The sequence below is a fragment of the Struthio camelus genome, chromosome 5 (assembly GCF_040807025.1).
Source record: "Struthio camelus isolate bStrCam1 chromosome 5, bStrCam1.hap1, whole genome shotgun sequence".
In the NCBI taxonomy this organism is placed as follows: domain Eukaryota; kingdom Metazoa; phylum Chordata; class Aves; order Struthioniformes; family Struthionidae; genus Struthio; species Struthio camelus.
Genome location: NC_090946.1, coordinates 81,106,548 through 81,134,241, shown reverse-complemented (window position 1 = coordinate 81,134,241; position 27,694 = coordinate 81,106,548). Strand labels below are relative to the sequence as shown.

Sequence of the window (27,694 nt, the reverse complement as noted above, 5' to 3'; positions counted from 1 at the left end):
AGAACTGATAAGCCCTGGAGACTAGGGGTCCTTTTGAATCGACAGGAACTGATAAACGCAGAACACCAAGAGCCTGACGGATCTGTACAAGGCCAAGAGCACACGCTGCTATCAAACAAAGGTTGTATAACTTGGATTACAGCAAAGAAGGTGATGGCTGCTATCTGCTGACTATTACAGGACTCTCTCTCTCTCTCTCTATTTGTATACACACACAGAGGACTATGTATAGGATTCCATATAGGATAAACTACAGGATTAAATACATATACAAATATATATGAATATATAAATGTATATTTGCACACACACATGTATCTGATGAAAAAAGGGACCCCTAAGGGACTTTCTGAACGTCTGTCTAGAAGACACTGGCATGTTAGTATAACTCTCCTCTTCTGAGTGAACTGCTGTTGCTCCTAATAGGTAACTATGAATGCTTATGTGTGGTGAGGGAATAACTGAAGGTACTGCGTGTACAACGGCAGTTACCTGCCATTATATTATTAACAGCATCATGCTGTTAATAAACAGCCTTATTAATAAAAGTTGTTCTAATAAAAGTCTGGCTGTGATCTATGTCTCCTCCCGACTTGATCCCCAGTCAGGGAATCTCATAACAATTAGCTTCATTCATGCTAGAGACGCTTAATTGTTCTCCAAGTCAGCTTGGTCAGCAAGACCTTGAAGATTCACTGCAGCCTGTTCAATGTGCAGCCCAGACAAGAGTCTCCCTGTCTGTGTGCAAATACATCAACTGGGCTGGGGAAGGGAGTAAAATACCAGCAGGACTGAAAAAACGGGAACAGAGGAACTATCTTCTTAGGGCCTACTAACAAGGAATCCATTCAAAACACAGTCAGAAATACTTTCAGTTGAACATCTCTCACCCACACCCACTTTACACAGCAGCCATACAGCGTTCTTGTCGGTGGTGGCGATCACAGCTGCGAGCAGCAGAGAACCAAAGTACAGTTGCAACAACAGAAATCAGTGTAACCAGTCAGAACACGGTTTGGGATACGAGCCTGGTTGCTAACAACGACACTCAACAGGACAGCAGTTTCCAAGAGAGATTACTGTCTCCGGGAACGGAATATAATCACTGGACTAAAATCTGGCTCTAACAGAACAAATTTCAAAGCCGATAAACCTGAGCTGTACTGGCTGGACATATTCCTTGCGAAATCGCTTAAGGTCTGCGCTGATAGGCTGCTCCCCTTTCTCGATTGCCAGTCTGTCTGCTTCAGTAGGCTCAGGCTCCGGGATTTCAAATCTGCGAACACAAGCACCAAAAAAATTGATGGCAATTAAGATAAAACACAAACCCTTTATGTACGACGTGGAGAGCAATTATATTTAAAAAATACAGTGCAGTGAAACCAAAGCGCTCATCTACTATCCAGTCTGCCTGGCATGCCCTTCCTCTCCTGGCTATGCAGTATGAACGCGCCCAGCTCTCGCCCGGATAATTCGCCAGTTCTCTGGTCATCACGAGACGTCTAGACTAGGATATAAGATTTTCAGCTACCTGCCAGCTTGATTAAGTGAAGATTAGAAGAAAGCCCAAGAGCTGCTTTATCATGCTGTATTAAAATGCTGTTTACATTAAGAGTCTGCCAATTAAACAAAGTGCTTAGAACCTTTTAGTTCTAATTTGCATCAATAATGAGGCCTACTCAAACATACTCTCCCGCTCCAATCCAAGCGGTTCAGCCCCTCAGCTGCGGCACACGGAGTGCTCTAGCTGATATGCAATTCAGGTAATTCATTTAACAACTCGGGGAAAAAAAGAAGCTTGCGTTAAAAGACTTGCATCGCTATCCCTTTTTAAGACATTACTGTTTCACAAACTTCATCATTTTTCACGTTTGCTAAAACGCCTTTCACAAGGCACCGAGAACCTCAGCAGAAGAGGAGCAGGTAAGCGCAGACGAAGCCTTTCAGCGTCGTCTTAAAAGCTGACTGCTGCTTACCTTTCAATCAGCAAACTCAGCAATTCCTGGGGCTTGCAAAAGGAGCGGTAAGTGGTAAGGAAAGTACGTACAAAATTAGGATCTGTAAAGATAAGAGTAAGAAAATGATGGAGTGTTTGTTTTTTTTTTTTTTAAATCTAATTTCAAACATCAAAAAAATAACACATGTGCTCCCAAGAAAAACAGAAGTTTAAAGTGTTGGAAACATCAAGCACTGTAATTTAGAAAATACCAGAATTAATACCACCTGTGAAATTTTCATTTAGTCCTCTAGTGCATTTCACTGCCAACACACTATTTTCTCTCAAAGCCGGTGTCGCCGGCCTGGCGCACGGAACGGCCTGCGCCCGCCGAGCGAGTGGCTATTCCGTGTTTTCATAAAGATACGGAAAACACGGCAGAGCTAAGCTACCCATCGTCGGGACATCACAAATACCTACGCTGCCCTGACAAAGCGTCTCGGCTGTTCTTGCGAAACCGTCAGCAGCGGGGCCTGCAGGCCTCCTCCGGCCCCGGCGCCCGCCAGGGACGGCACCACGCGAAGCCTTTTAAAGCAAACGCCCGCAGCGCTGCGTCACACCGCCAGCTGCCACCGCACCTCCCTCCCGCGTCTCTCTCCGCCACAGTAGGCGCGTTACCGCCAGGCGTCCTTATCGGCGAGCCACCGCAACCCACGGTCCCCTCGAACCCACCTTCCCCGGCAGCTCACGCTGACGCTTTAGAATTGGCTGGGTGAGACCGAGACCCGCTTCCTTTGAGCGCCTCCGCTACGTTAGAAGCGCGCAGCGGTTTCGGATGCTCACGATCTTATTTCTCAAAGGCACGAGGTACGCTCAATATCGCTTCCTTACACATTCAAAGCACGGTTTCTAGTGCCGCCATCTGCGACGGCGCTTCTGTAAATCAAGCCCCGCTGCGTTGCGCTGGGCGGGCAGGAGGACGAACGCGCAGTCTAGCGGCCGCCCGCTAAAACGCTCCCAGCAAACGCGCTGACCTGCCCAGGAAAGCGGGCAGAGAATCCAGGCCTCCAGCCGCCGCAAACCCCAAACGTTTCCTCTCTCGCTCTACAGTCTCCTGCCGTATTGGACGCCTACCTCTCGACCCGTGCAGAAAGCGACAGCCTCCCTACGCGCGCAGTCCTGACCCGTCCCCAGAGCGCCGTCTGCCTTGGGCACCGAGTCGGGGGCAGAGTCCACAAACACCGTCCCATCGTGTAATGGGAGACTACGGACGCACCTACCTAAAAAAACCCTTATTAAATGTTTAACTTTAATTAAACAAAGTTCCACCGTTTCCAGTTGTGTTCTCTTAATTTCTTGTAACTCCTCTTTTGTACGGACTGTCTTCGGTTGGGAATAAGCAAGCCGATAAACAAACCACTTCGCTTTGAGCCAAGAAGGGTCATCGTTTGGTCCCAACCTTCGTGTCGCTGCAGCGGACCGCCTCGCGAGGCTCCTGGTGGCAGCAAGCTGCTGTCACACTGCAAATACTTCTACAGTCGCATTTCACTATTACTTACGACATTTCTTAAATAAATCTTCTTCCTCCACTGAACAGGCAGGGGCTAGCTCTGCTTCGCAGGCAAGATCTGCAGCTCTCTTAAAACAGGGACTGCTGCTCTGCTCTCTAACCGGTGTGGGTTCCTTCAGATTATTTTTTTTTAATTATTTATTTTTTGGAAATGACATTCTCAAGAAAATAGAAAATACAAGTAATGCGCTACTAAGAGTGGCTCACAGGTTAAGTTCAAGAGATTGTTAACCCTGCATTTGCTGTCTCCCATGGTATCCCCGCACCACCTGAGCAAGTTCTTTGCCAATGAGAGAGGTCGCTCTGAGGATGGGGAAGAAAGCCTGCTTCAAACAAATCTAAAACCAATGCAAACCTACAATCATCTGAATAGTTAAAAATTATGGTTTGACTAAACCATAAAGCACCAAAGATCTGCTGGAAGTCCCTCCACAGGCTGTTAGTTGTTGGAGGCAGAGTGACAGGATTCGTTAGCCTTGGCTCCAAACCCAGTGTTTGGAAAAAGCACATGCAAACCCAAGAGGGAATGCTTTCACTGCAGGCTCCCAAAGCCAAAACGGCAAGTACTCGTGTCGCAACAACTCCTGAAATCACACTGTCAGAACTGACTCAAATACACCACTTCATTCAGAAAAACGTAAATTTACAAACCACAGAAAGCCATCACATTTTAGAAACGGACGGCTTAGTGCTCACAGGGAAAAGAACTACGGGCTACTTACGCGCCAACTAGCCACACCGATACTGAACTTTAACGTGTGGTCAATGGAAAATCCCCCCCCTCCCTTTTTTTTTTTTTTTTTTTTTTAAAGTAGTACATGGCTCAACACAAACTAGTTTTAGTTGTCACGTAAAGTGCATGACTCAAAAGACTCATCAGAATACCAGGCCTCATTCTTACTAGACAAATTTTGCTTTGAGGTAGTTTAAAAGTTGGTGGACTCTAAAAATCTCAGACCCCATTTTTAATGTAGGCAGTCTCATAAGAAAAACACAATCTAGACCATTACTATTTTTGGAAGTTTTACAAGAATTCTACAAAAAGTCCATGAGCATCATTATGTTAACTTCACTGCATTCCCTCTCGAGTGTATCGCTTTCACCCCAAACCTAAGGTCTACCAAACGTTTTCATCAATGCTCATATTTCACTTCACTACTTCGGTTTTTATTTTCGTGGCTTTAGGACATTACTACCCAGAAGAGCCTGAAGAATTCCCATTGTGATTTGCACCCTTCTCCACTGAGGGACTGCAGAAAGTAGCAGGCTGAAGCCTAAGAAAGACAACCTCCATCCTTTCTCCTCCTCCACACATTCACACAGGCTGTAACAGCACTGCTGCTGTAGCCGTCATGGTCTCCAGGTACGAATGAGGACAGGTTGAGCAGAACACGTGGTAGCTCCTATTAGACCACTGTTACATTTGGGGGGGAAAAAAAAAAAAAAAGTGGGCTTACATGCCCAAAGTTTTCTTTTGGCTTTGTCAGCAGAGGCACTTGGTTTAGTGAGAGACACAGGTTATCCCTGCAAACCTTGCTTTGTACTTAACTATAGGCACCAAAAAAGCAAGCAAAAGACAAAAGGATTAATTTCATCCCCCATACAAGCTTCACCTTAAAAAAAAAAAAAAAACATACATACATATACACATAAATAAAACAAATGGAAAGGATACCTGCATACATATGGTACGTTAACCTTTCAATTAATTTCACAACAGTTCCTCCTTTGATGATAGGAATTCCATTCCTGCTTTGCAAGTTGTCCTCAAAAACAATGTTATCCTCAGAGTCTTCCACTACAAAACGATACACGTTTGGGCTGGGCAACCTCAGGGGCTGTTCATTTTCTTCTTGCAATAACACTGAATCAAGCATTCTGTCCAGCGTGCTGCGATACTGGAGCGAAATCAGAGCAGCCATCCAATTGCTCTTTTCTTCAGCAGACTTGGCAGCAAACAGGATACTGTTTTCATCTTTGGAAACAAGTTCAAAAGCATGTTTATATTCAGATGTGTCATCTTTATCAATAACCTGTATTTTCCTCATGATAATTTTTTCCTTAAGTCTATACTCCGCATTGCTGTAACCGGGAAGCCGTGACTGGCCATGATTAGTTTTACAACTGATCATTAAACCGTCAAAGAGAAAGATGTGGCGTTCATGTTTGGCTCCTATTTTCGTCAATGCACCTTCCATTATGAATTCATTACAGCACTGCCCAATATCCTTGCCTTCCCAGCCATCGATATTTTTCTGGATTTCATTCATTTTCTTGATGGCCAAGTGCTTGCTTCTTATTTGTCGGTTATAGAAGCGACAGACTGGCTCCCTTAAATGAATAAAAGAAAAAAAAGTCATAATGGGCGCATTCCACATTTGCCATCACGAGAGACTAAAAATCAACTAAATTAATTGCTTATATTATTATTGCTTTACGCTAGAAATGGCCTAACCGAGTTTACTGTTCCAAATAAGTCACACGTACTGCCTTGGCTAAAGGAAGATTAAAATGCTGACATTAGTGACGGAGGTTTGGGGCTGCTACTCCATTTACAATGGAAACTGGCATAAAGCTATGTCTTGAAAAGCTATCTAACAAGAAAAAAAAAAATTACAATCATTGCCCCACGATTTATCTCCCTCCCTGCCAACTTTGGGATACCAGGGAAGTTTTGTAGATTATTACCCTGGCCGACGTCTGGGTGAGTGTTTGCTATAAATGCGCTCCATGCTGCACTGGAGATTCAGAAGAGCAGTAATGGCTTGTTTTAAACACTCCCGATCCTCTTCATCTTCACTGCATTCCTGCAATTGCTATGACATAATAGACATTTTTCTTTCAAATTTGTCTCATTTACGGAAACGTAGGAAGACTGACAAACCCTCTTACGCAGTGTTTTCCACAGTACCCAATGAAGCCAGTGACTTCAAGTCCACAGCACAAGCACTATTAGAAGCACCCTCCAAACTACCCATGCACGTAACTAAAGCAAAGAGATTTGTCAGATATTCAGGAGAAGTCAGTAGATTTGCAGTGGGAGAGAGCAGGAGGGAGTTTCGAAAAGATAGCCCTTTACCCTTTATGTTACCAAGAGATAACGCTAATTGGCAGATAGGGCTTTTCCTGTTATCTTCTTACTAACATCCAGCTTCACAACTGATAGTAATTTTGTTAAACAGTTTGAATGATTAAACGCTGTTTCATACAACTAACGACATGTAATATTCCTTCAATTAGTCGATCTCAATATTTCAGAGCAAGACTAAAAGACAAAATGATCAAGAATCTCCCTCCTTTATTCTCACCGCTCTAAATTCAGCTAGCTTCAGCAAACTCCTCTCTTTCAAGAAGAAACGTCAGCTTTGCGCTACAAATTCTGCCACGCTAAATAAAGTCTGAAATTCAAGGTTTGCTACCAAGAGCAAGCCATAAGCACAGTGGGAATCAGCATGCGTCCTTTTTATAAAGACCAAATTTCTTCTCTGTGCCATCAGGCAGTAACTCCTCAAATCAGGAAAATGAGCTGGCTTTCATATCATACACATATATTGTAGCAGTATGCTATGAGAAAAGCCTACGCGCAGAGTTCCTCTTCTGGCTCTTGAAGGTGGCCACCCCAAAAATAAGGACATAAGGAGCAGAGATTTTTCCTGTTAACCCCTTTCACGTTTAAAATCGTATGAACTTTTTAAAGAAAATTCAGGCAAACAGGTTTGCTGAGTAAAACCAAGACAATATGCCATGCAGTGTTGGATAAACACTGTTTTACCTACATACTTTAAGAGAAATCTTACTTACAATCACTCAGCATGGCAGAAGCCTTCTTTTCCTTTCCCCACTATGTTCCCTCAGCAAGGATATGTAGCTTCCTCTAAAAGTAATTAAGAGAACAGGATTTGACCAGATTGGCCCACTCCCTTCGCGTATTTTAAAATACTAAAATTTTTATTTTTCACATGCCCAAACAACCTCCGCTTTGCATATGAGACACATGAAAGTTTCAAGGACAAAAAATTTCAGGGGAATTAATGAGCTGAGGAACAGTACAGGGAAGGGAAAATGCCTACCTCTGTGGAAACCCTTCTTTCCCTTAGTATCAGTCATAGAAAACGTGGCAAACATGCAAATGGTTTGAAAAGATGACAAGTGCACAGTCTTAAACGTGGGAAAAGCTACCGAGTCTGATGAAATACTTTCTCCTTACATTTCCTGGGCAGAATTTCTTGCATATCCTCTCCAAAACGAGAGCTGTGTTTGGCAGTTAACGTGCACTAAATGCTAGCTGGCTTGCTTTTTTGGTATTTGAAAACAAACAAAACAAACAAACAGTGTTGGTCAGGTCCACTGACCAGTCTGATCCACTTCCACAACTTAGGCACAGATCCCTGAAGATCAGCCGGATTACCCGAAGCATGTCTCATTCTCTGTAATCACTTGACCAACATCTACTTTTCCAAATGCCTGTTCTTAACCACCATATTTTCTGACTAAACAGCAGATGCAAAAGTGCAACCTGTTTGCTAGACAGAGAAAACATGCAAATCTTTAGAAACGAGAAAAAGGGGTCCTGCTTTCGCCAGAGAAATGTAAGACTACCAGGTGTTACATTGAGAGCAACATTTAATTTACAAAAAACTGACACAAAATAGTAATGAAGCACACTGTTCATTAACATTCTCAGAACCACTAAAATATACCAACCATTGCGTGCAAAGAGCTTGATACTGCTACTTAATAGACTCTCGTTACTTTAGAAAGGAAGCTTTCGAACGTATCTGCTTTCTTTACTATTGCGTTAGATAACTAGGGATGGAGTAAGAATTATTTCGCCCAGGCCTAAATTCCTCTAGCGTCACAGCATACCATACAGGAACAACATTTTCACAAGGAGCTACATTTCTGTAATTCATAAAGACAGGGGTTCCTCTGTTGGTATCAATGATCAGGTAACAGTGGAAAAGATCAAAAGATAGAATTTGATATATTTTGGCTTGCTTGATAAGAAGACAGTGAGTCACATGCAAGAATTAGGGATAATCTTGTGTCTGCAAGTCACATGAGAAGGAAGGATATACTTTCTTATCAATAAAGGGAAACCTTCTTGGAGTCGAACAGACTTGAACAGAATAAATTCTCTTTACTTTCATGATTTTAAAGATATGTCTAATTGGTACACTGTTCACAATTCAGACAGATTATCTGACCCCTTGAGTTCTTTGCATTGCACTCAATAAGCAAAGTTTCTTTGAACTCTGCTCTCAACAGACACATCTGTGAAAACATACCTGGAGCTTGAAAGACTGAGGAAGCACTAAGCGCTCCTTTACATTACTAGCATTAAGGAGTCCTGCTTAGAAATGTCCAGCATTGTAGTTTGAAACCCAGAATACTCTGATTATCAATTAAAGATTTCACAATCAGAATATACTGGGGTTATCTGTTTGCATAACCTAACAACTTTTGAGCACTACCTGTATTTTTTTCATCAGGACAACTCTTTTTTTTTGGTGTGACTTCCTTCAACCTTTGCTATAATCATCCCTTCTTGAAGCAAGCTATAGCAAGGTTATCTGTCAATACTTGAACAAGCAATCAACGTCAGTAAAGAAAAGTCACACTGAGGCCTGCCCTCTGACTCAAGGTGTTCAAAGGCTGTTTCCTGCTGACCTCTCTATTGCTGCTAACGAAGATCAGACAAACCAAACAGACTTGATTTGGAGGTCACCAAAGACACAATCTACCTCAGGCTGGTCAAAGTGCATCAAGCCCTTGTGCCTCTTACTTAGGCAAAAAGCACTCTCTGACGCAGATCCTGCAAAAGGTGGCCACGCAAACGGGTTTCTGCATCGCGGAAGAAGATTCTGCAGCTTTGAAAGAACTACACTGATCCTAGTCACTGTATGGAAGCAGAACACATGAGCGTGAAAATATTATTCCAGCCTATAATGACTACAACAGCCCTAGGATCTGAGTCTGTAGTCCCATGAAGAGCTCCCTGCACAAGGTAACGCTGTCAAATAGCAGACTAAGCGCCTAACAGGCTCCTGTGCAAAATGCGTTACGATAACATATAGATATCACCCTCTTTACAAGCACTGCACAGTAACAAGCCGCAGAAGATGTATCTTCTTACCACAGCCATACGCCCAGAATCCTAAGCACCAGTCCTTTCTGCTCTGCCTCTGACTGATTCATGTGGAAGTCTGCTTCTCTTTCAGTTCTTGTAAACTCTTCCGACTGTCTTAGGATCCTGAACTCACAGACTACTAAGAGAGGATTTAAGAAGCGTTTACCTTTATAGAATTTTAATTTAATTCCTGTCTATTAGCTTCTGCATTTTGCAAAAGACCAAGCCTCCTTACTCTTTTGCAAGTCGTTCATTATTTCATTTCATATCTCTCAGTTCGGTTGTCTGAATGTTTTTTGGTAATCTCTCCTTTAGGGTCTCAATCTTAGCTTCTCTCCCTACCAAAGGCGTGAAAATATTTTATTGCTTTTCTGCTTCCATTTTTGCCAGATCTTCTCCCAAGAAGATCTTCCAAGGCTACTAGAGCCAAATGCAATGGTAACAGAGAAGTAATACCAACAGCTTATAACTTATTAATTCTGCTGAACAAATACTTTGTCTGTCCCTAAAAATAGCGTGCTTATAAAAAAAAAACAAAACATTGCTGTACATGCAGCATATCTTCAAAATACAACGTGAAGTCCAAATTTTAAACCTGAAACTGAAGCAATCACAACAAAAGAGTCAGTATTTACCATTATTCCTTAGAGTGGTATTTAAGATCTCTGCTCTGCTCAGTGCTCACGAGGAGAAAACGACTGCAGACAGGAAAGCGTCGACCACTGCAGCTGAATTCTAATTCTACTAAGAAAGCCTGCACGCTTTGCATAAAAGTCAAATTTCATCATTCTCATTACTAAAATTCCCTAGTCAAAAAAAAAAAAAAAAAAGGACACTATCTAATATTATTCACATACCACCCTGTTGTATTATTCAAGTTACAGGTATAAAGTAAACTAAGGGAAACACCAAAATTTTTGCAATATCTGCTAGACTTTGTTCTTCAAAGATGTGAGACAAAGAACGTGTATGTAAAAGCCCAACCTACTAATATTGAACTGGAGTTATGAGCAGGATCAAAGCCTCCAAGAGACAGAAAAAAACCTTACAGCATGGCAGATTTAAGACAGGCTAACAAAAATGAATTGCCTTTTCTGTGCCGTGTTTAGAACAGTAAAAGCTGGTTGCTATTTATGTCACTAGAGAAACCAACTACCAAGCCTATAACGCAAAATATTTCATCTTAAATTTAAAATTACAAAACGGTCAAAACAAAACTCCCAACAATAATACAGCTATCATTTCGCTAAAAAATGCCCCAACCCTATATAGCTTAAATACCACAAAGATTTATGAGCAAGTAACTGTGTCACATGTTTATGTACCGTTAAGTGATATCTTTGCAGTGACCGGGGTACCTGTAGCTCGTAAAAACAGGCATATGCTTGACAATTTCCAAAGCCGGGGCCTACGATTTCATTCTTTAGCTTCACACTGATGCACTCGAATTCCTAGCTTTAAGACACGATTAGTATGACCTTCACCATAATACAGGCCACTAAACCAATTACGCCTTTCAAATGCGAAGCAAGAACATTTTAAGAAGCTCCAGAGGCTTATATGTAAAAATGCAACTGACCCTTAGGGAAAGGGAAGTTGCACTATTTTGAGGGGGGGGGGCATATTTACAAAGCTATTAGTGCTCGTTTCACAGCAAGACGGGCAGAACTGTGCTCGCGCTTGTGCTGACATCATTTAGCTCTTTGATCTGTTGTAGTGTGTCTTCTTTTGTGAAGATCTCCTGATGGAAACACAGGCTTTATGAAAGCAAATATTAAAACTAGGGCAATGTGAAGTTTCTGATCTCACCAGAGGTAGCCCAGCAATCTGGAGAAAAGCTTACTGAAGGCTAGAGTGAGGGTTCTGGGTTTGTTTTTTTTTTTTAAAGCTTTGTTAACTTTTTTCTATGCTATCGATAGAAATGCTTCCTGATTTAAAATTTGTTGAAATCACTTGGATTTAAACCTTTCTACAAAATACTGGTAATTCATATGTCGGAGATGTGTGGTTCATGATTCAAATTAAACCAGCCATATTTTCCTTTTCTAAGTCACAAAGTCACAGTACAAATAATGAAAATTAGACTAAACTTTAAAAAAGTTGTATGTTAGGTTTTAATCTTAAAACAACCCACTATTTCTTAGCTTGAGGTTCTTTATTTCTGAGAAGATTTTACATTGTATTATATATATTCTGTGTTGCAAAGTTTCCTATTCTGCCTTCATACAAGTATATGCTTCGAAATAAAAAGGCAAATCATGTAACAATTACAGCAGCACAACACTGCTGGCATCACTTTTTACACTGAGAACTTACAAAAAGCCTAACTTCTGATGCCATTAATAAAATGCAAACTATACCCACAGGACATTTCTCCCATTGGATTTAAGTACTTTCCATTTAATCACTCACATAACCCTATAAGCCTTACAAACTTTCCCAACACAATGGGACAAACACATTCATGTGAAAAAAAACTATTTAAAAATGCTCTAATCTAAGTATTTTTCAAGATACCGCATTTTCTACAGCAATACTACTCTTTCTTATTCAAGTATGATGGTTATAGATCTCAGATGTTACGTTTTTGCTGACTGCAGGCCTCTGTTCTCATAACTCATAGCAGAAACATTTGCTTGTAAGCAAAACGATATACGCTTAGTTACTTTTTGGCTTTTAGCTGCTGTACCCAAGGGAAGCATCTACTACTGACTGGACTATCTTGCTAGCGCACATCAGAATAAAATATGTGCAAGTAACCTGTGGTCAAGCAAATAAAGGCTGTTCTAAAATAAGCAATGCTGCAATACTCAGATTTGCTTATAAATACAGATGAGATGCCAACATAAAGAAATGCTGTGATAAGACCTTTGAAATATATTCCACAAGAATAACTTTTTATCATCTAAATCGGAATTCCATGAAGCCTGAGCATTTAATCAATGTCATTTCTTAGAAGACAAAATAAGAAAATAACTACTTATTTTAATCCCTCCTTAACATGGAGAAAGCGTGGTATGCTTTGAAAGGTATTTTTTGCTAAAATCTCTTCCATTCAGGACACAAGACAAGTGGCTGAACATTAGGAATGGAATATTCTGACTCTGCTGAAAGGAAATGCCCTCCCCCTCCCACAAGATCAGCTGAGTTGCAACTGGCGTGTGACTTGAGGCAGAATAGTGATTTGAACTATGCTTACCTTTTTCTGAAGAGAAAAAAAAAAAATTCAGAATTCGAGGAAGTAAAAGATTGCCACATCACATTTTTAACTGCATTCAATCTCAGGTCCAATAAAAGGTCGCTTAATTTTATAAAATACATAGCTACTTTAAACGTTCAGATCAGAGCAATAGGTGCTTCTGAAGATGTCTTTTCACATGGATTTACTTTTCAGACATACACTAACTGGTATAAAATTAATGTTCATCAGATCTGTTTTCAGAAGCAGTTAAGTAAAATCTAATTGCCTATTTAAAAGCTCAAATTCACATTAAGACATGTTTTTAGCAGGAAACAAGAGCGTGGAGCGTTACCTGTAGTAACTCAAAGTAGTGCAAACAATGATAGACTGGGATGAGCATGAGTCGTGGGAGGACGTATCGTACGGCTTCTTTAAATCCTTCAGCGGTAGACTGAAAAGGAAAAATAAGCAGGATTACTTATGCAGAAATACTCAGAAATGGACTGGAAAAGACCCTGAGCAACCTGATCTAATTCTGAAGTCAGCCCCGCTTCAAGTAAGAGGGCTGTATTGGAGACATCGAGGGTGTCCGTTCCCAGCCCACGTTCCTCTAGGATTCTACCCGTTACATCTACGAGCGAGGGAGACAGGAAGACAACACGGCTTGCAAAAATGTTTTTGTCTAATGACACTCCTTCGTAAGACTTGGAGACAAATAAATTCCCTAACATCAGGCAAACAGAACCTATAAACACCCTTTTCCAGACACTGCAAGCACCTTTTCCTATCAACAGCTTAGAGCGGATTTTGATGCACACTCACTAGCGAACCCATAGCTCTGGAAACAAAGCACCCACAGCCCCACAGTAAACGCTGGCAGAACCAGCCTCCTTAAACACGGCAATCAGGAGAATGGCCTGCATTTTTGCTAGAAGTGACAAAGCAAATACAAAAGCTAGAAGAGCAAGTTACTCATTAGACGTTTCATAAGCACCCTTTAATTCATGCAAAGGTGTTCATACTGCAGTCCTTGGCACCTCTATACTGCAGCACTGTCTGCACTAATCAATTAGCACTAGCTCAAAGTGACACCACCTAAAAATAATGCAAGGTTTACAGCTAAGCCACATACATTATTCCAACGTAAACTGCCACGACTCAGGATGAAGAAAAGCTTGAGCATATTTCCAGCAATGCTCATACCCACTTCCAAAACAAATTTTTTACTGTGGGCCACAGAATTCAATTTGCTGCAGAATTTAAAGAAAGCAGTGGGATATTCAAGACCAACTCGGACTCCTACACAACCAAACTTGTCACCGAGTTCTCTCTAATGTCCTCTCCCTCCAATTATGGATGCTCCAATTCACATCCAATACAGCACAGAAATATGGAGGTCTCTTCAAATTAATAGTCCTCTCTCTCAGAAACTGAGAATCACGAGTCGGAAATCCTTTCCTGTTCCCAGCAGTTAACGCAATAATTCAAACGATAAGGGGAGGAGAAATTTTCCAAAGGATGGTGAAATCCATGCTATCTTACACGCCAAGGTAACTACTAAACAGAAACTGAATTTACCTGATCTCCTTTTTGGAAACAAACCCACCCCCAGTTTAAGACTTCTGGCTCCATCTCTGCAATTGCCAGAGACAGCTCATACACATCCACAGCCCAGAGCTTGGATCTCTGCCTCCTGGTGAGCAGAGCCAGAGAGAAGGCCAGATGCATTGTCAAATGACTCCATTACCTATATAAACTGGAACAGGGCTTTGGGCTTTACATTGACTTCATTGCTAAGTAATCTTTAAGAGTGAGATATTCCAGCTTACCAAGCGCTCAGAGCTGAAGAGGAAACACCCACTCAGAAAGAACCGCTCGGAGGACCCTCAGCTTGCGGAGCAGGACGCAGGGCACGATAAACTGTGCAAACTAAGCTCTACCGCCACGGGTTTAGCTGGCGGCACCAGTGACTGAACGCTTGCTCTGCAGCTCCTTTAGGTACGCTTCCGAATACAAAGCTAGTCTTCTGAACAGTAGATCTGCCACGTTGGCGGGGACAGGGGTGGGGAATCACATACGAACTTAGTGGACACTACTATTAAATCAATGATTCAGGAAAAAGTGCCAGTGCCAGTCTCAACTCCAAAGGACCTGGGACTTGTAACGAAGACAACTAGAATATTGTTCCTTGATGCCTGCGTTTGGCATTAAAAGGCACGACAAGAAAGTGGCAGGCATGAGAGGTCACCCTCTAGTTTCATAGTGGGAAGCAAGGAATCCAGTGTGAGCACCAAGAAAATCTGCAAAAGACTCACGGAGGGGTCAGAGCCGTGTCCAGATTTTGCAAGAAGGGGCAGAGTCCAAGTATCTTACACTGATAAAAGGTCAGAATCCAGAGGATTTCCTCCTCTAGCAAAGGACAGTAGGAAGTAAGCAATTACTGACAAAATTCAAACCTTCAAAACATGAGAACCAAAGGAATTCAGTATTTCCTGTCCACACTTACCTGAAAGTGGAGAGCAACAGCAGGTTTTGCCATTAAGTTATTAAAATGCTCATGAAATTGTGGCGAGAGAATATCCTGGGACAAGGTTTCATAAGGATCAAAGGCTTGCTCCTAAATAAAGACAGAGAATTATATACCTACAAGAAGGATGGAGGAATACTTCCGTCCCAGTTGGTGCAATTCATTCCTTTAATAAACTCAAACGAGTGGAACTTTTCAAGAAAACTTAAATTTTGGAAAACAAGAACATTCAGTAAGCCACAAGTCATTACTTCTGAATTTTAAAGCACGTTTTCTCAGCATTCCTCAATCTCACCATACTTACCACTAACACAAATTTTGCCCTTACTGAAACAGTAGGAACCAAGAAAAGTTCTTGCTTTCAGTCTACTCACGTTCCACGGAGAACAGTAATTTACCCCCTGCATATGGGCTCTATAAACGATATCACCACTATGCAGCCCACTATGCAAGCATAGATTACTCATATGCACAGCACTGATTAAAGAAGAATTTTGGAAACATCAAGGTTAGAAAAATCTCCTCTCTGTCAATGAGGAACGGCACTCAGAAAAGAAGTACAAGTAAAGTGACACTTCAAACAAACTCTGGAGACTGTCACAAGGAGGCATTGTTGTACCACCACCTTCGCAGGAAACGTCACTTAAGGACGGTCGGTCGCAAGCCCTGGACATCTGCACGCTTTTCTGGCCGCGTTATAAGGCTGGGAAGATATCTCACTCTGGCACAAAGTAACTAGTCTGATAGAGGCTCAGAGGAATGCCCTCTGAGAGGGCTTAGAGGGTCTCTTGAGGATAACACTGTTTGACCAGTAGGAAAGCACCCATGTGCCTCTTGGGAAGATTCTACTGAGAAGCAAGAGTAGGTTGAGCAGTATGTCAGCGGATTACTGGAAAACAAGAGAGATCTTAACGGAGTTCAAATACAGCCTCACCATTTCTGACACAGTATGCTCAGTGACCAGATAAAATAAAGCCTGGATAACGTTGAGGCCTCCACAGTCTCCAGACAAGAAAGCCTCCACCAAGATCTGCTGGATACATCTAGCAGTCTGTGCCAGAGACATGATAATATGCAGGATAACACCAAGGTTTTCATGTGCAAAAACCTTGAGCCTGGATGGGATATCTGGCTGCGATTCTATGAGATCAACTGCAGGCTGAATGAGATGAAATCCTGACTGTACACAAACCTCTGTGGGAATAATTTATGACTGCCCACCTGCTCCAAAGCCTGTCAGGCTGTTCTTGAATCTCTGAAGATTCACTGGGCTGAATCACTCATGAATCACTGGATTATCCTGTGTTTATGGCAGTACGCCCAGAATAAACACATACCTCCTTCCACCTTAACGCAAAAGTGCTTGTTAGAATACATGCTGTCGAAGTTTGGAGTACCAAACACCACAAAGGCTTGTTTGAAACATGCAGGTAAAGTCTCAGGTCTTCTATTTGCAGAGGGGCCAGGGGATTTCTTACCTTGCTCATGGTACAGCTATAATTAAGCTCTTTGCTGGGAAGAGAGACAAAGAACATACTCTCTTTCTGCATGCAAATTCTAATCATCGTCAACTGTCATTGTCAAATTCTAATCATCAGTCCACATGAGATTGTATCTTCCAGTGAAATGAAAGAAGGTTTGGCAGGTCAGCAGCAGCAGCCAAAGAAAAACCGAGAGATACCCTTTCTTACTGAACAGGCCAATTTCCTCGAGCAGAATCTGAATCCAGTTTGCGGTCTGCCTTTTCGGCACGCTCCACCCCTGCCCATGATGAATAAGCATACAATATGAGGTCTTAACTTTGGAAGATCCAAATTAAAGGTGGAGGAAGAAATCATCGCATATACAGTTTATTTTTGCCATAATAGCCAAGAAACAATCAACATGAACCTCTGTGATGCAGCAAGTCAGACAGGGGTTTGGGTCCAGTGTGCATCCATAGGTAGGCAGAAAGAGAGAGATGGCTACGGCTGCTCCACAGGCTCTGTCCTCGGTGCCACAGGGCACAAGCACAGCGCAGAGCTGGAACTGCTGCTCAACACGTAACAGAATCACAGAATAGTTGGAGTTGACAGGGACCTCTGGAGATCGTCTGGTCCAACCCGCTGCTTGAGCAGGGTCTCCTAGAGCAGGTTGCTCAGGACCATGCTCAGTTGGGTTTTGAAAGTCTCCCTCTGAGCCTTCTCCTCTCCAGGCTAAACACTGTCAGCTCCCTCAGCCTCTCCTCGTGTGACAGATGCTCCAGTCCCTTAATCATCGTTGTGGTGCTTCGCTGGACTTGCTTCAGTCAATCCATGCCTGTCTTGTTCTGGGCAGCCCAGCATTTGACACAGTTTTTATGCTTGCAATTTTGTTGAATATAGATTTTGCAAAAGCTACTCAAATATTAAAGTTGATTTCTGACATTCATGCCGTGGAGACGTGTTTATTTGATGCCCATATAAATTATTTTAATACAGCACACAGTTCTGGATTGGCGTTTGTACGTTTCAGCCCCTTTTACTTTAGGGCAGTGGTTTCCACCATTTTCACTTTGTGCCTATCTAGAACGTCTCCAACTAAAATGCAAACACCATCATAGCAAATGTACAGTCTACTGACAATAACTGAAGGGGTCTTCAAAAGGCAGCTAAGGCAAAGTAGACACAAAGACACCTTGCCCTCTGTTCTGAGGTTCTCTTGCCGCTAGTAAAACATCGCTAATGAGATTATCTAAGACAATCATTTTGTGATAGTTAGAATTGTAAAATTTACCGTCGAGTAAAAAATCCTAATTTATATCAGGACATTAACAAATTTCCATTTCCTACTCTTGTGTGTCAGGCATCACTATTTTTAATTCCCTCCACCCCGGGGAAAATTATTTCATTTTCCCCATACTTCCTTATCTCAAAAACATTAAAACGTTTTTGTTAAAACCTTTCAGAGAAACAATACAGAAGAACAGACAAAGCAGGAAAACGCCAGCTTGCTGTTTGTTTTAATCATGTTTCCAAACAAGCAAAAGGATCTTTATAACAGAAACACTAAGCAAACAAGCTTGGCAGTAAAATAGCCAGAGCAAACAAACACCTCACTTCCAAATCTTTCTTTAATGATCCCTTTTGCACACGACGCTCACAAAAAAAAGGATATAATGTAAGATGATCGAACAGTCTAGTTGTTAAGATCTTACTCTGTTACTGGAATTTTTAAATTCAAACTTGCCACCTGTATAAAAGGTAAGTTTGAAGAATAATCTGTTCTTCAACTCCTATCAAAGTTTTTAGTTAATAAAAAGTAAGCCAGAGTTTTACTCACTGGAAAGGATTTGTTTCTTTTAAAGCACAGGAGATCCACGAGTAACTCTTGTAATAAACAGAAATACGCAAGTTTTACAGGACTGTGCTGTACTATTTCACATTTTAAGATTTGTTTTTCAATTTTTATGTAACAGCTACTTACTTTAATTCACTCTTCAAATGCTTCTCATCACCGTTACATAAGCAACGTATGCTTTTTACATCTTCAGTAGTAAACCAAAATTCACCTAGACTTTTCTATTGATATGACATAGGAGCAGCAGCTTATTCAAGTAACACCAACAAAACTTGATCTTTATGGTATATTCCTAAGTGGGCTGAAGGACATTTATTCTTCACACCCACACAAAACGTAATTGTTTTGCAGAGAGCACTGGTATGCTCATGCACTCCTCTGATTTTAAAAACGAAACATACATAAAAGTGAAATGGAAAAGTTATTGGTTGCCATTATCCATACAAACATAGTAATTTTGACATAAAAACATTAACTTCGCATTCACCATGTGGCTCATCTGAGATACGTTCACACACACACACACACTCTCACTCACTAAGGCCAAAACATTTAATTTGATGTCCATAGGGATGAAACGACTACCTTTACGGTTTAGCTCGAAACATTGGGCTCAATACACCTTTAAAGAAGAACTAGGCTTGATTCAAACATGTCCAAAGATAGCAAAAACTCCACCCTACCTTGATAATTTGTTCCAAGAGTTAACCGCGCTGACGTTTGGAAAGGCGTGCCTTATTTCTAAGCTGAACTGTCCTGTTATCTTTCAGACACGGCTTTTTGTGCTGCCTTTCTCTGCTGAATTCCAAAGTAATTTCGTACTCCATTTTCAGGTCGTGAAGGTACTTATATTCCTATCTTATTTTGACTGAATAAACTGATACAGCGAGCTATCTCACTGTAAAGCACTTTTTCAAAAACTTTACTTTTATGACTCTCTTCTGTAGTCCTTTCAGTATTTCAATGCCCGATTTTAAAAAAACTGATAAAGAAAACCATTAACAATATTCCAGTACGAGTCTTACCAATACAATTTGCAGCCTCTCCCCTTATTCCTACCCTTTAATACCTATTTTATAGGTCAATGAATATTAATAGCCCTTTTCCTACAAGACTGCACGGTGTGTTCCTGCTCAGTTGCATGTCTGTTTTGATACTTGATTCCTTTCCACCATCTTTGCTCCACAGGGATATTTCCCAATCTAGATGTGTAATAATGCATTTGTCTGAATTAAGAACACGTTTTGTTTGAATTAGCAAGTTTACACAGCAAGGTAAGTCGCTCAGACACCCTGCAGTTCTACACCCAACTGCTAGGATTTCTGCCTAATGCGGGGCCTGACACCAATTCCTAAAGAAAACAAAGTACAACCTTATTTCAGTAAGCAATCCCAGCTAATTACTTTTCACATCCACATCCCTACAATGCTGTAGCGTTCCCACTCCCAAATATTTTAGTTTTGCATTTACCTACTCGATGTGGTTTCTATGACAGAGAGAAAATACTTGGAGTACACTTCAGGGTTTTACCCATAAAGAACGGCTAGGGAAGATCTCTGTTCAGAGGAGCTTATTAAAAGGACTTTTACAGCTGTAAATTTATCAGCTATCAGTCACGACCAAAAGCTTATCAAGAAAACAGAGCAATCAATGATTTAAAAAAAAAACTTACCTCTGCAAGATCTTCAAAGCAGCTGCCAGCCAAAGGATGAGGACTACTTTCGTCAGTCATTTCAACAGTATCCTCAATCAATCCTAAAAGCTTCACTGTCAACTCATGAATATCTGAAATGTTGCTAAATATCACATCGATATCCTGCGAATACAAAATATACCTTGCTAGTGTTTAGAATCATTTATTTTGTTTATGTAAATACCGGAGCGTTTTTAGTGAAGCCTGAACCAAGAGGCCAGTGGAGAGCAGCCAAAGAGCTCGTAAGAAAGTTAAGCTACATGGTTTTCCCAGCCCAGCAGCTTGTCTGGGCACATCCAATATTGCATAATTCTAACCCCAGTGAAAGAAAGCACACCGTCCTTCCCAGGCCGGAGCTGCAGCAGCCCTGGTACCGGCTGTTCAGTGCTTCAGACAGAAATGTCTGGCCTTTTCATCCACAGTCCACAGCTGTTATTTTCCCCTTCTGCTGATTCTTGTCTCTCAGAACACAACATGAAGGAGGCAATTTAAAAGCAGCTCTAAGCTCAGATCCTCAAAACCACAGGTAAAACTAAAGCAGCTACTTAACTGCTTTAGCTAAATACTACTTGGGTTCAGAGAAGAAACTGTCAGCTTCCTTTTTCAAATCTGTTTTTAGATTTTTCAAATCCATGCACCTCAAACACTCCCAACTATGCAGTCTCTTTCGACAACCTACACTCTTTCCCTTGGTCCCTCTGAAACACTCTTCTTTAAAGCCTCCTACCAAAGCTGCCCCAACCTAACGCTGCAGCTTGCTTTATCTCCTGACAGCCCCACGACCAGGGCAATCTCTTCATGGGGACAAGCAATCTGTAAATCTTTCATACCCATTCCCATATAATGGAAGAATACGCCTCAACTCCAAAAGGTCACTCCCTTCTCCTCCCATCTTCTCCATTTGATCTCTGTCCCCACACTCGCATGACTCTCCGATACCCAGTCAGCTACTGAGGAACCTCCACACTCAGCTGTAATGGGAAAGTCTCCTGCTGCCTTCTCTTTCTAATGTTCTGGTATCACCTGAGAATCCCAGTTCAGGTTCTGCTGTCCTGGTCCCCTTCTCCTTCCTTTCACATTAAGAATTCATTGATTTCTCATTATTATTTCTCTTTCTCATGAGAGCTGCGTTTCTCTTTAAGTCTCCAGCCTCCTGAAAATAGACTTTGCCACAAATACAACTTCAATCAATGATCAAAATAGATTTTCTTCACAGTTACACGCTAGAGAATCTGCGGCCAAGGGCTGTTTTCTTTGCAGTTTCTGCAGATAGCGGTGCCCTGGAGTAGACGTCAATCGTTAGTTCAAGCATTCATCTGCGTTCACTGTGCATGCACGTAACTAACTGTTAATTTTTGTGTTAAGCAAAAGTGTTGCTATTGCATACTTGACTACAGGGCACTAGCTATTGCCAGCATCCAACAGGGAATCTTGCCTATTAAGCCTCATGCTGAGAGCAGTACTCTTCAGACTATTAATGGCAATCCCTCCATTTTATTTCACAGTCAACTGTTGTTATGCACTGGCATACAATAAGTCAAATTTAATTTTACCAGTTAATGTAAAATTGATAAGCAATGGTTGCTACTGGAGAAATTAGCATTACACATCAACAACCTATTAAAGGACTTACATTTGGCGTGAACAACTTTCTGTTAGATAGGAAGGCTTCCCGAAATACTTTTATTATCAGATTCAACTCCCGCAGATATTGCCTTTCTTCTACAATTTCGTTTCTCACTAGGTCATAGTAGTTGAGTTCCCCAGAAGAAGAGGGTTCATCTTCACAGAGAGAAACCAAACCAATGTCATCTTGATCAAACATATCCATCAAAACCTAGCAAAGAAATTTAAAAAATTAGATGTAAGCCTGATTTTTGCACTTGGTTCAAGCTCAGCTGTTTCAACGTGTCCAGAGAAATCCTTTGAGTTTTTAATACAATACTTTCTGTGATCACTTTCACAAGGGAGTAATATTTAAACTTTGGCAGGAGAAGGCCGGATCAGCTGCCAAAGCCTTTTTCCCCTTTATAAGTTAGTACGACCTAGAAAACAAGTTGCAATTCATGCAGAACCAACTTTGAAAACAAGGCATCTTGCATAAGCTTTTGACGAAACTCTCCTGGTAAGGATAAAATTCAACAAAAATGTTTCTCATTTTAATGAGGATGAAGACTAAAGGTCCCTTCTGTGCTACAGAGAAGGAAAGAGCCATTATCACCAAGTGACACCAAGAGGACACGAACACAGCTGGTAAACAAAGGACAGTATCATTTTCTGTCCTTATAGTGTTTTATAAGAAGTATCACTGTTTCAAAAATTTAACAGCCTTAACTGACACAGGTTAAGCCTTTACTGTGACAGGTCTGGCATAGGAAGAAAAAAAAAAAAAAAAGTTTACGTATGTGAACAACACTAGTGTCTCTCATATCTTATTTTGGATGAGTCTTCTAAAAAATTATCTCCTGTATCTACCTCCGTATCTTTCCAAAAGATAATTTTAATACCATCTCCTTACCTTATCAGCACACATTGATACTTTTATGTCTTGCTGGGAGATCTCAAAGTGTCGTATATTGAAAACATAGTTTCCAGCCAGCTTTAAAATGTCAGCTGAGATGTATTCCAAGACAGCCACGATATACAGAGAGACATGGTAATCTACTTTATAACCTAGGACCTCCTGCAAATTGAAAACAAGAAAAACAATGCTGCTCATTCCTGAAATTCACTCTGAATAACAAGTCATACATTTTGTTTCTACCGAAATTAATCTTGTCTGTGTTGATAATTCATGGCAATATAATAGCCAGAGCAAAGGACAGCCAATCGAAATTTCATTAACAGTGTCAAAGGAAATACTTACAAACAATTCCCTGTGACGTTTTGCCATATACAGATCAGATGAAAAGCTAGAGAACTCACAATAATCCTTCCCCTAAAAATGAACGTCTTAAAAATAGGGTTCCTTCAAAGGAAAGGAGTCATTGGAACTTAAATGTTAGTCTACATCTACATATATTGCAGGGACTGTGGCCCAAATTTCGACTCTTGAGAAAAGAGCAGGTTTCATTTTTTCATTTTCATTTGTTTCTGACAGAGAAAGTTGTCTTTAACGGAATCACAGACTGTACGCTCAACCTCTTACGTGCTATGACCCATTTTAGTCCACCCTTTACCTTTGACTGTACAAAGTGAAAAGCTATCTGCATATTTGTATTAACATGAACTAATTAAAGTTAGTGAGAAAAATCTAAACAGAAAAAAACCCACAACGAATGCTGCACTTTCTTTTTTAGTTACGTGCTCCTTGTTCTGTACTGCACGTACATACCACGTAGTCTCTCTTTGTGACAGAGCTGCCAGGAATAAATACAGACAAGTTCATACATTTGAATAAACTAATGTCTCTCTCATCCTGTTTTGATGCATCTTCTAAAAAATCACATTCTTTATCTGTGTTCACATACTTCTAAAGCAGACTTTGTAAAAGCCAGCGTTCTCCAGAAAGTTCTTATTTAATGCTGTTTTCTTTCCAAACATCTCTCCCAGTCCCACTAACTGACACAAACTGGGACATCGTAATATAAGAGTGACTACTCCTGAGAAAGTGCATTAATTTCTGTTTATGCTTGGATGATGTTTCTTCAAAGGAGCAGACAGGAGATTACATATTCTACGTCAAGCTAGCTGGAAATGCTGGTGCAACAATGCCATCTCTGGAGAAAGGCAATTTTTAAAGTTATGAAGCACAAGCAAAATAAATAGAAGAAAACCTACCAAAGAAACAGCAGTGTTTAATTCAACTACAGAGGCATGGTATGAATAAATACTCACTCTATGACACTAAGCCTTGACTATAAGCAAGGAGTTCTATATCTGTTTCAAGTGACATGATAATTAAGACACAAGGTAGCCCCTCTCCTTCTCAAAACCCACCAATAATAAAGTCCGTATTTGGTCTTTTGTTATGTCTTTGCAAATCTACTGATTTTAAAACGAATGCATCAGTGAAAGGAAATCAATACACATCCTAGTTGATAGTGTCTGAGGAACAGGATCTACTTGTTCTCTGTTCTTCCACTTTGACTTCCGCAGCATTTTGAAACAAAGCCCTCAAATCAGCGCCACCAAAGTAGGCAAGGTATTTGAGTTTGTTTGGATTTTAGTTATGTTAAAAATATAACTGGTCATATTTCAAAGCAGAGTAATATATTAACAAACTAAGATCCAGAATATGATTATTCTTAGAACTTAGGGATTTAGATTTATAACACACTACAATCACACGTGTACTGTTCCATGGGGACTCAACTCCTTCAGCCAACACGTGAAACTCACCTCAAGTCTTAACCACAATAGTTTTCACACAAACTAAAGAAATACTTTTAAAGTTACGCTTTAAGAGCAAGAATACAGCTGGAGGGGCAGGTGGAAGAAAGAGCAGTTATCAGGTTGTTGTTTTAAATACCTTTAATAAAGGATGTATTTTGTCCACCGGTAGCAGGAGAGGGTTTCTTCTCTTTCGTTTCTCTATAGCAGACTGTGCATCAGCAATCGCCCACTTGTCTATTGGATGAGGAAATGTCTTTTGAACACGCTCCTGTCCAAACATAAAGGATGCATTTAGATTAACCACAGTAATCAAAGAGAGGTTTTTAAAAAAAACAAAACAGCAAATTACTTCCTCTGCAGTATAGCCAATTATCCTCCTCCTCAATGTCTACAACACGTTTTCCTAACTGTTCTCTCCTCCTTACCCAATTCAGCTCCACTCCTTTCAATAATTCCAAGCAACCTCCTTTCCCTAGGCATCAAGTACTCCTTCAAATCTAAAACAACTCCTGCTCTTGATCCTTACACCAGAATAGCAGCAAGAAACCTCAGCTGAGACCAGGAGCCCAAAATATAAACAACATGAGGAAGGACTCAACAGCTCACAGTCTAAATGAAGAAAACAAGTAAGTATTGTTCCAATTTCATAAAAGTCCAGAGCGTAACTTGCCCTACATCACATCAAGGTTATGGCAGAAACGGAAAGCAAACGCAGGACCTCCAAACTACACGTAGGGCTGTAATTCATGAAAGGCTGGCTCCAGCTAGAGCTCCTACAAGCTCACGCTTCCCCTGTTGCATGGTCGGTCACAACACCTGCACTTTTACAGCCCACAACACCATGGTAAACTGTGACCAACTTCAGGTTACTTTTATATAGATCCACATTTCAATGGCTGCTATGCGAACAGGTGAGATGACCCCTGCAACACAACAAACACCTTCGAACAGGAGCCGCACACTTTAGCAAACCCCAACTAAGGCCCTCAGTCCACACTTTTCAGGAAGTTACCCAGTCTTCCTGCTGCCGTGGCAGCTACCGTGAGTTAGGGAATTAAACGCTATACTTGGAACTTAGAACTATTCCAAACTGAACTCGGATGCCTGCTTCTTAAGTGACTTTGGGAAAACTGATGTTAAAATGAAATGGGAGTATTAGCCATCCTATAAAGAACACAAAGGACAAGTGAGTTTCTCCCAACACACTCTGACTGTGATGGCTCCGCTCAGTTCTCAGAGGTGAGTAGCGATCACTTGACTTCACATCCCGGAAGCTGTTGCACGGCACGCTACTGCGCTCTTACCCCTCTGACACTCCCAGGAAGGCACAGTACATGGCGTGGTGCCATTCTTGATCTCTGCTTTGGATCTTTAACCTGAGCTAAACGATAGGTTTCCCACCTGTCCAGCACCGAGAAAGCCCAGATATAAGCTGGGTTAACAGGTTATCTAAGAATGATCCTAGGAAGGTGGTGAAATCTGTGTGTCCCTCTGATGAGAAGATTTTCACACATATTCTGAAATTTACCAGGAGGCTCAGGATCTTCCTAGAGGCAGCTTGGCAATATCAGCACACGACCACTTAATGCTCAACCTTCAGTGGCCGTTGTTTGTGCCATGTAAACCCTGTGACCTCTCCTCCTGGACAGGAGCCTAAAACTCTAGGCTGGTTTACTGAAATAAACTTGTCTTGGGATTCCACAAGAAGATCACCCAGAAATTGGAGGCAACGTGGAATTCAGCTGTCCTTCCACATACTTTTGAAATGAATTGGTAACATACGCACTAACATTGTGAACCAGTAAATCTAAGTGCACGGTTTTCCTGGGAACAATTTGAATGGCTTTTTCTCCTCTATGAAGTCTGTTTTGAAACCTTAGACCTTGATTTTGCAAATACTTAAGTTTAATATTATGCACAAATAGCTCTGATAACTCCAGGCTGCTACGTAAGTATCTGCATGATAAACTTCAGAGATCATAGCTCTCCGGTTTCCTCTTAACAGCTAGGAACAGCTGAGGAGCAGAACCAGAAGCCTTCATACATGGATCTCTGATGCCCGCCGGCATTGTATTTTCCTTGGTTTGGAAGAGTCTGAACACGTTGAGCTATGGAACAATAAAGTTTTGGGGAGTCAGTTACCACTCGTTAGACGCAGCTCCGTGTTTTTAAATGCAATAACTGTCATATTGCTAAGTGCAATAATGTGTTGTTATTCACAACTTTAAAATGCCAGGTATGTATGAAGTAATACACCACGTGTGAATATCACAACCAAGTCCTAACTGCAACTCAAAGAGTTGGTAGTTTTCTCAGAAGTTTGTGTGTACTGCATGCACTGTTTTGCACATAGTAATTTGTGGAGCTTATATACGCACCCAAAGGAAAATTAGTAATTCCTGTGTACACAGGGTAATTTTATCATCTCATAATTCAGGAGCAGAAAACTACAGAGTTGCTGCGTAGAGCAACAACTGCTATCTGAATCTTTCGTATGGGCTAAATGGTTCGATAGGCTGGGAACTGGAGAAAGAACACGGGATTTCTCAGCCTCACATCGAAAGTTCAGATCCAGACTGATGGAAGTGTAACAATCCTGAGAGCTATTAAGGGATTATTAAGTTTTGCTTTTGTTTAGTCATACTATAATCTTTGTGCATCGGCATTACAAAATACATTAATCATAAACCAAAATTAATAATTAATGAATTGACTCAGGGCTGAATAAAGGATGATTGCTGTATCTAATAAGAATCTAAAACCCCTCAGGCAATTATTTTGTAAACATATTTTATATTTATTTCCATGACAAATATATAGAATATTAAATGAGGACTTTACTTTGTTGTAGGCTGAAAGCCCTAGACACATAGATGGCTGTGAAATTAATACTCCGCAAAGCCAGACTATAATGGCTAACAGCTACATGAAATCACTTGCTCTCTCTAGACTGTATACTGAAGCACACTCCATTAAAGCCCTCAGTTTGTGAACGATGACACAA

At 41.1% G+C, this 27,694-nt stretch overlaps 1 protein-coding gene across 3 annotated transcripts in view; it reads right to left on the bottom strand.

Annotated features, from left to right (window-relative positions):
- Positions 1 to 27,694, bottom strand: part of SOS2 (SOS Ras/Rho guanine nucleotide exchange factor 2) — a 56,516-nt gene that overhangs the window by 14,188 nt on the left and 14,634 nt on the right. For all 3 annotated transcript variants that reach the window (XM_068947600.1, XM_068947601.1, XM_068947602.1), the window contains 10 exons: positions 24,827 to 24,958; positions 22,874 to 23,038; positions 21,989 to 22,192; positions 20,335 to 20,478; positions 15,324 to 15,434; positions 13,170 to 13,268; positions 6,195 to 6,322; positions 5,182 to 5,837; positions 1,977 to 2,058; positions 1,154 to 1,276 (listed from right to left, as the gene is read on the bottom strand). In XM_068947600.1, coding sequence (XP_068803701.1) covers positions 1,154 to 1,276; positions 1,977 to 2,058; positions 5,182 to 5,837; positions 6,195 to 6,322; positions 13,170 to 13,268; positions 15,324 to 15,434; positions 20,335 to 20,478; positions 21,989 to 22,192; positions 22,874 to 23,038; positions 24,827 to 24,958 — 1,844 coding nt within the window. The remainder of the gene's footprint in view (positions 1 to 1,153; positions 1,277 to 1,976; positions 2,059 to 5,181; positions 5,838 to 6,194; positions 6,323 to 13,169; positions 13,269 to 15,323; positions 15,435 to 20,334; positions 20,479 to 21,988; positions 22,193 to 22,873; positions 23,039 to 24,826; positions 24,959 to 27,694) is intronic.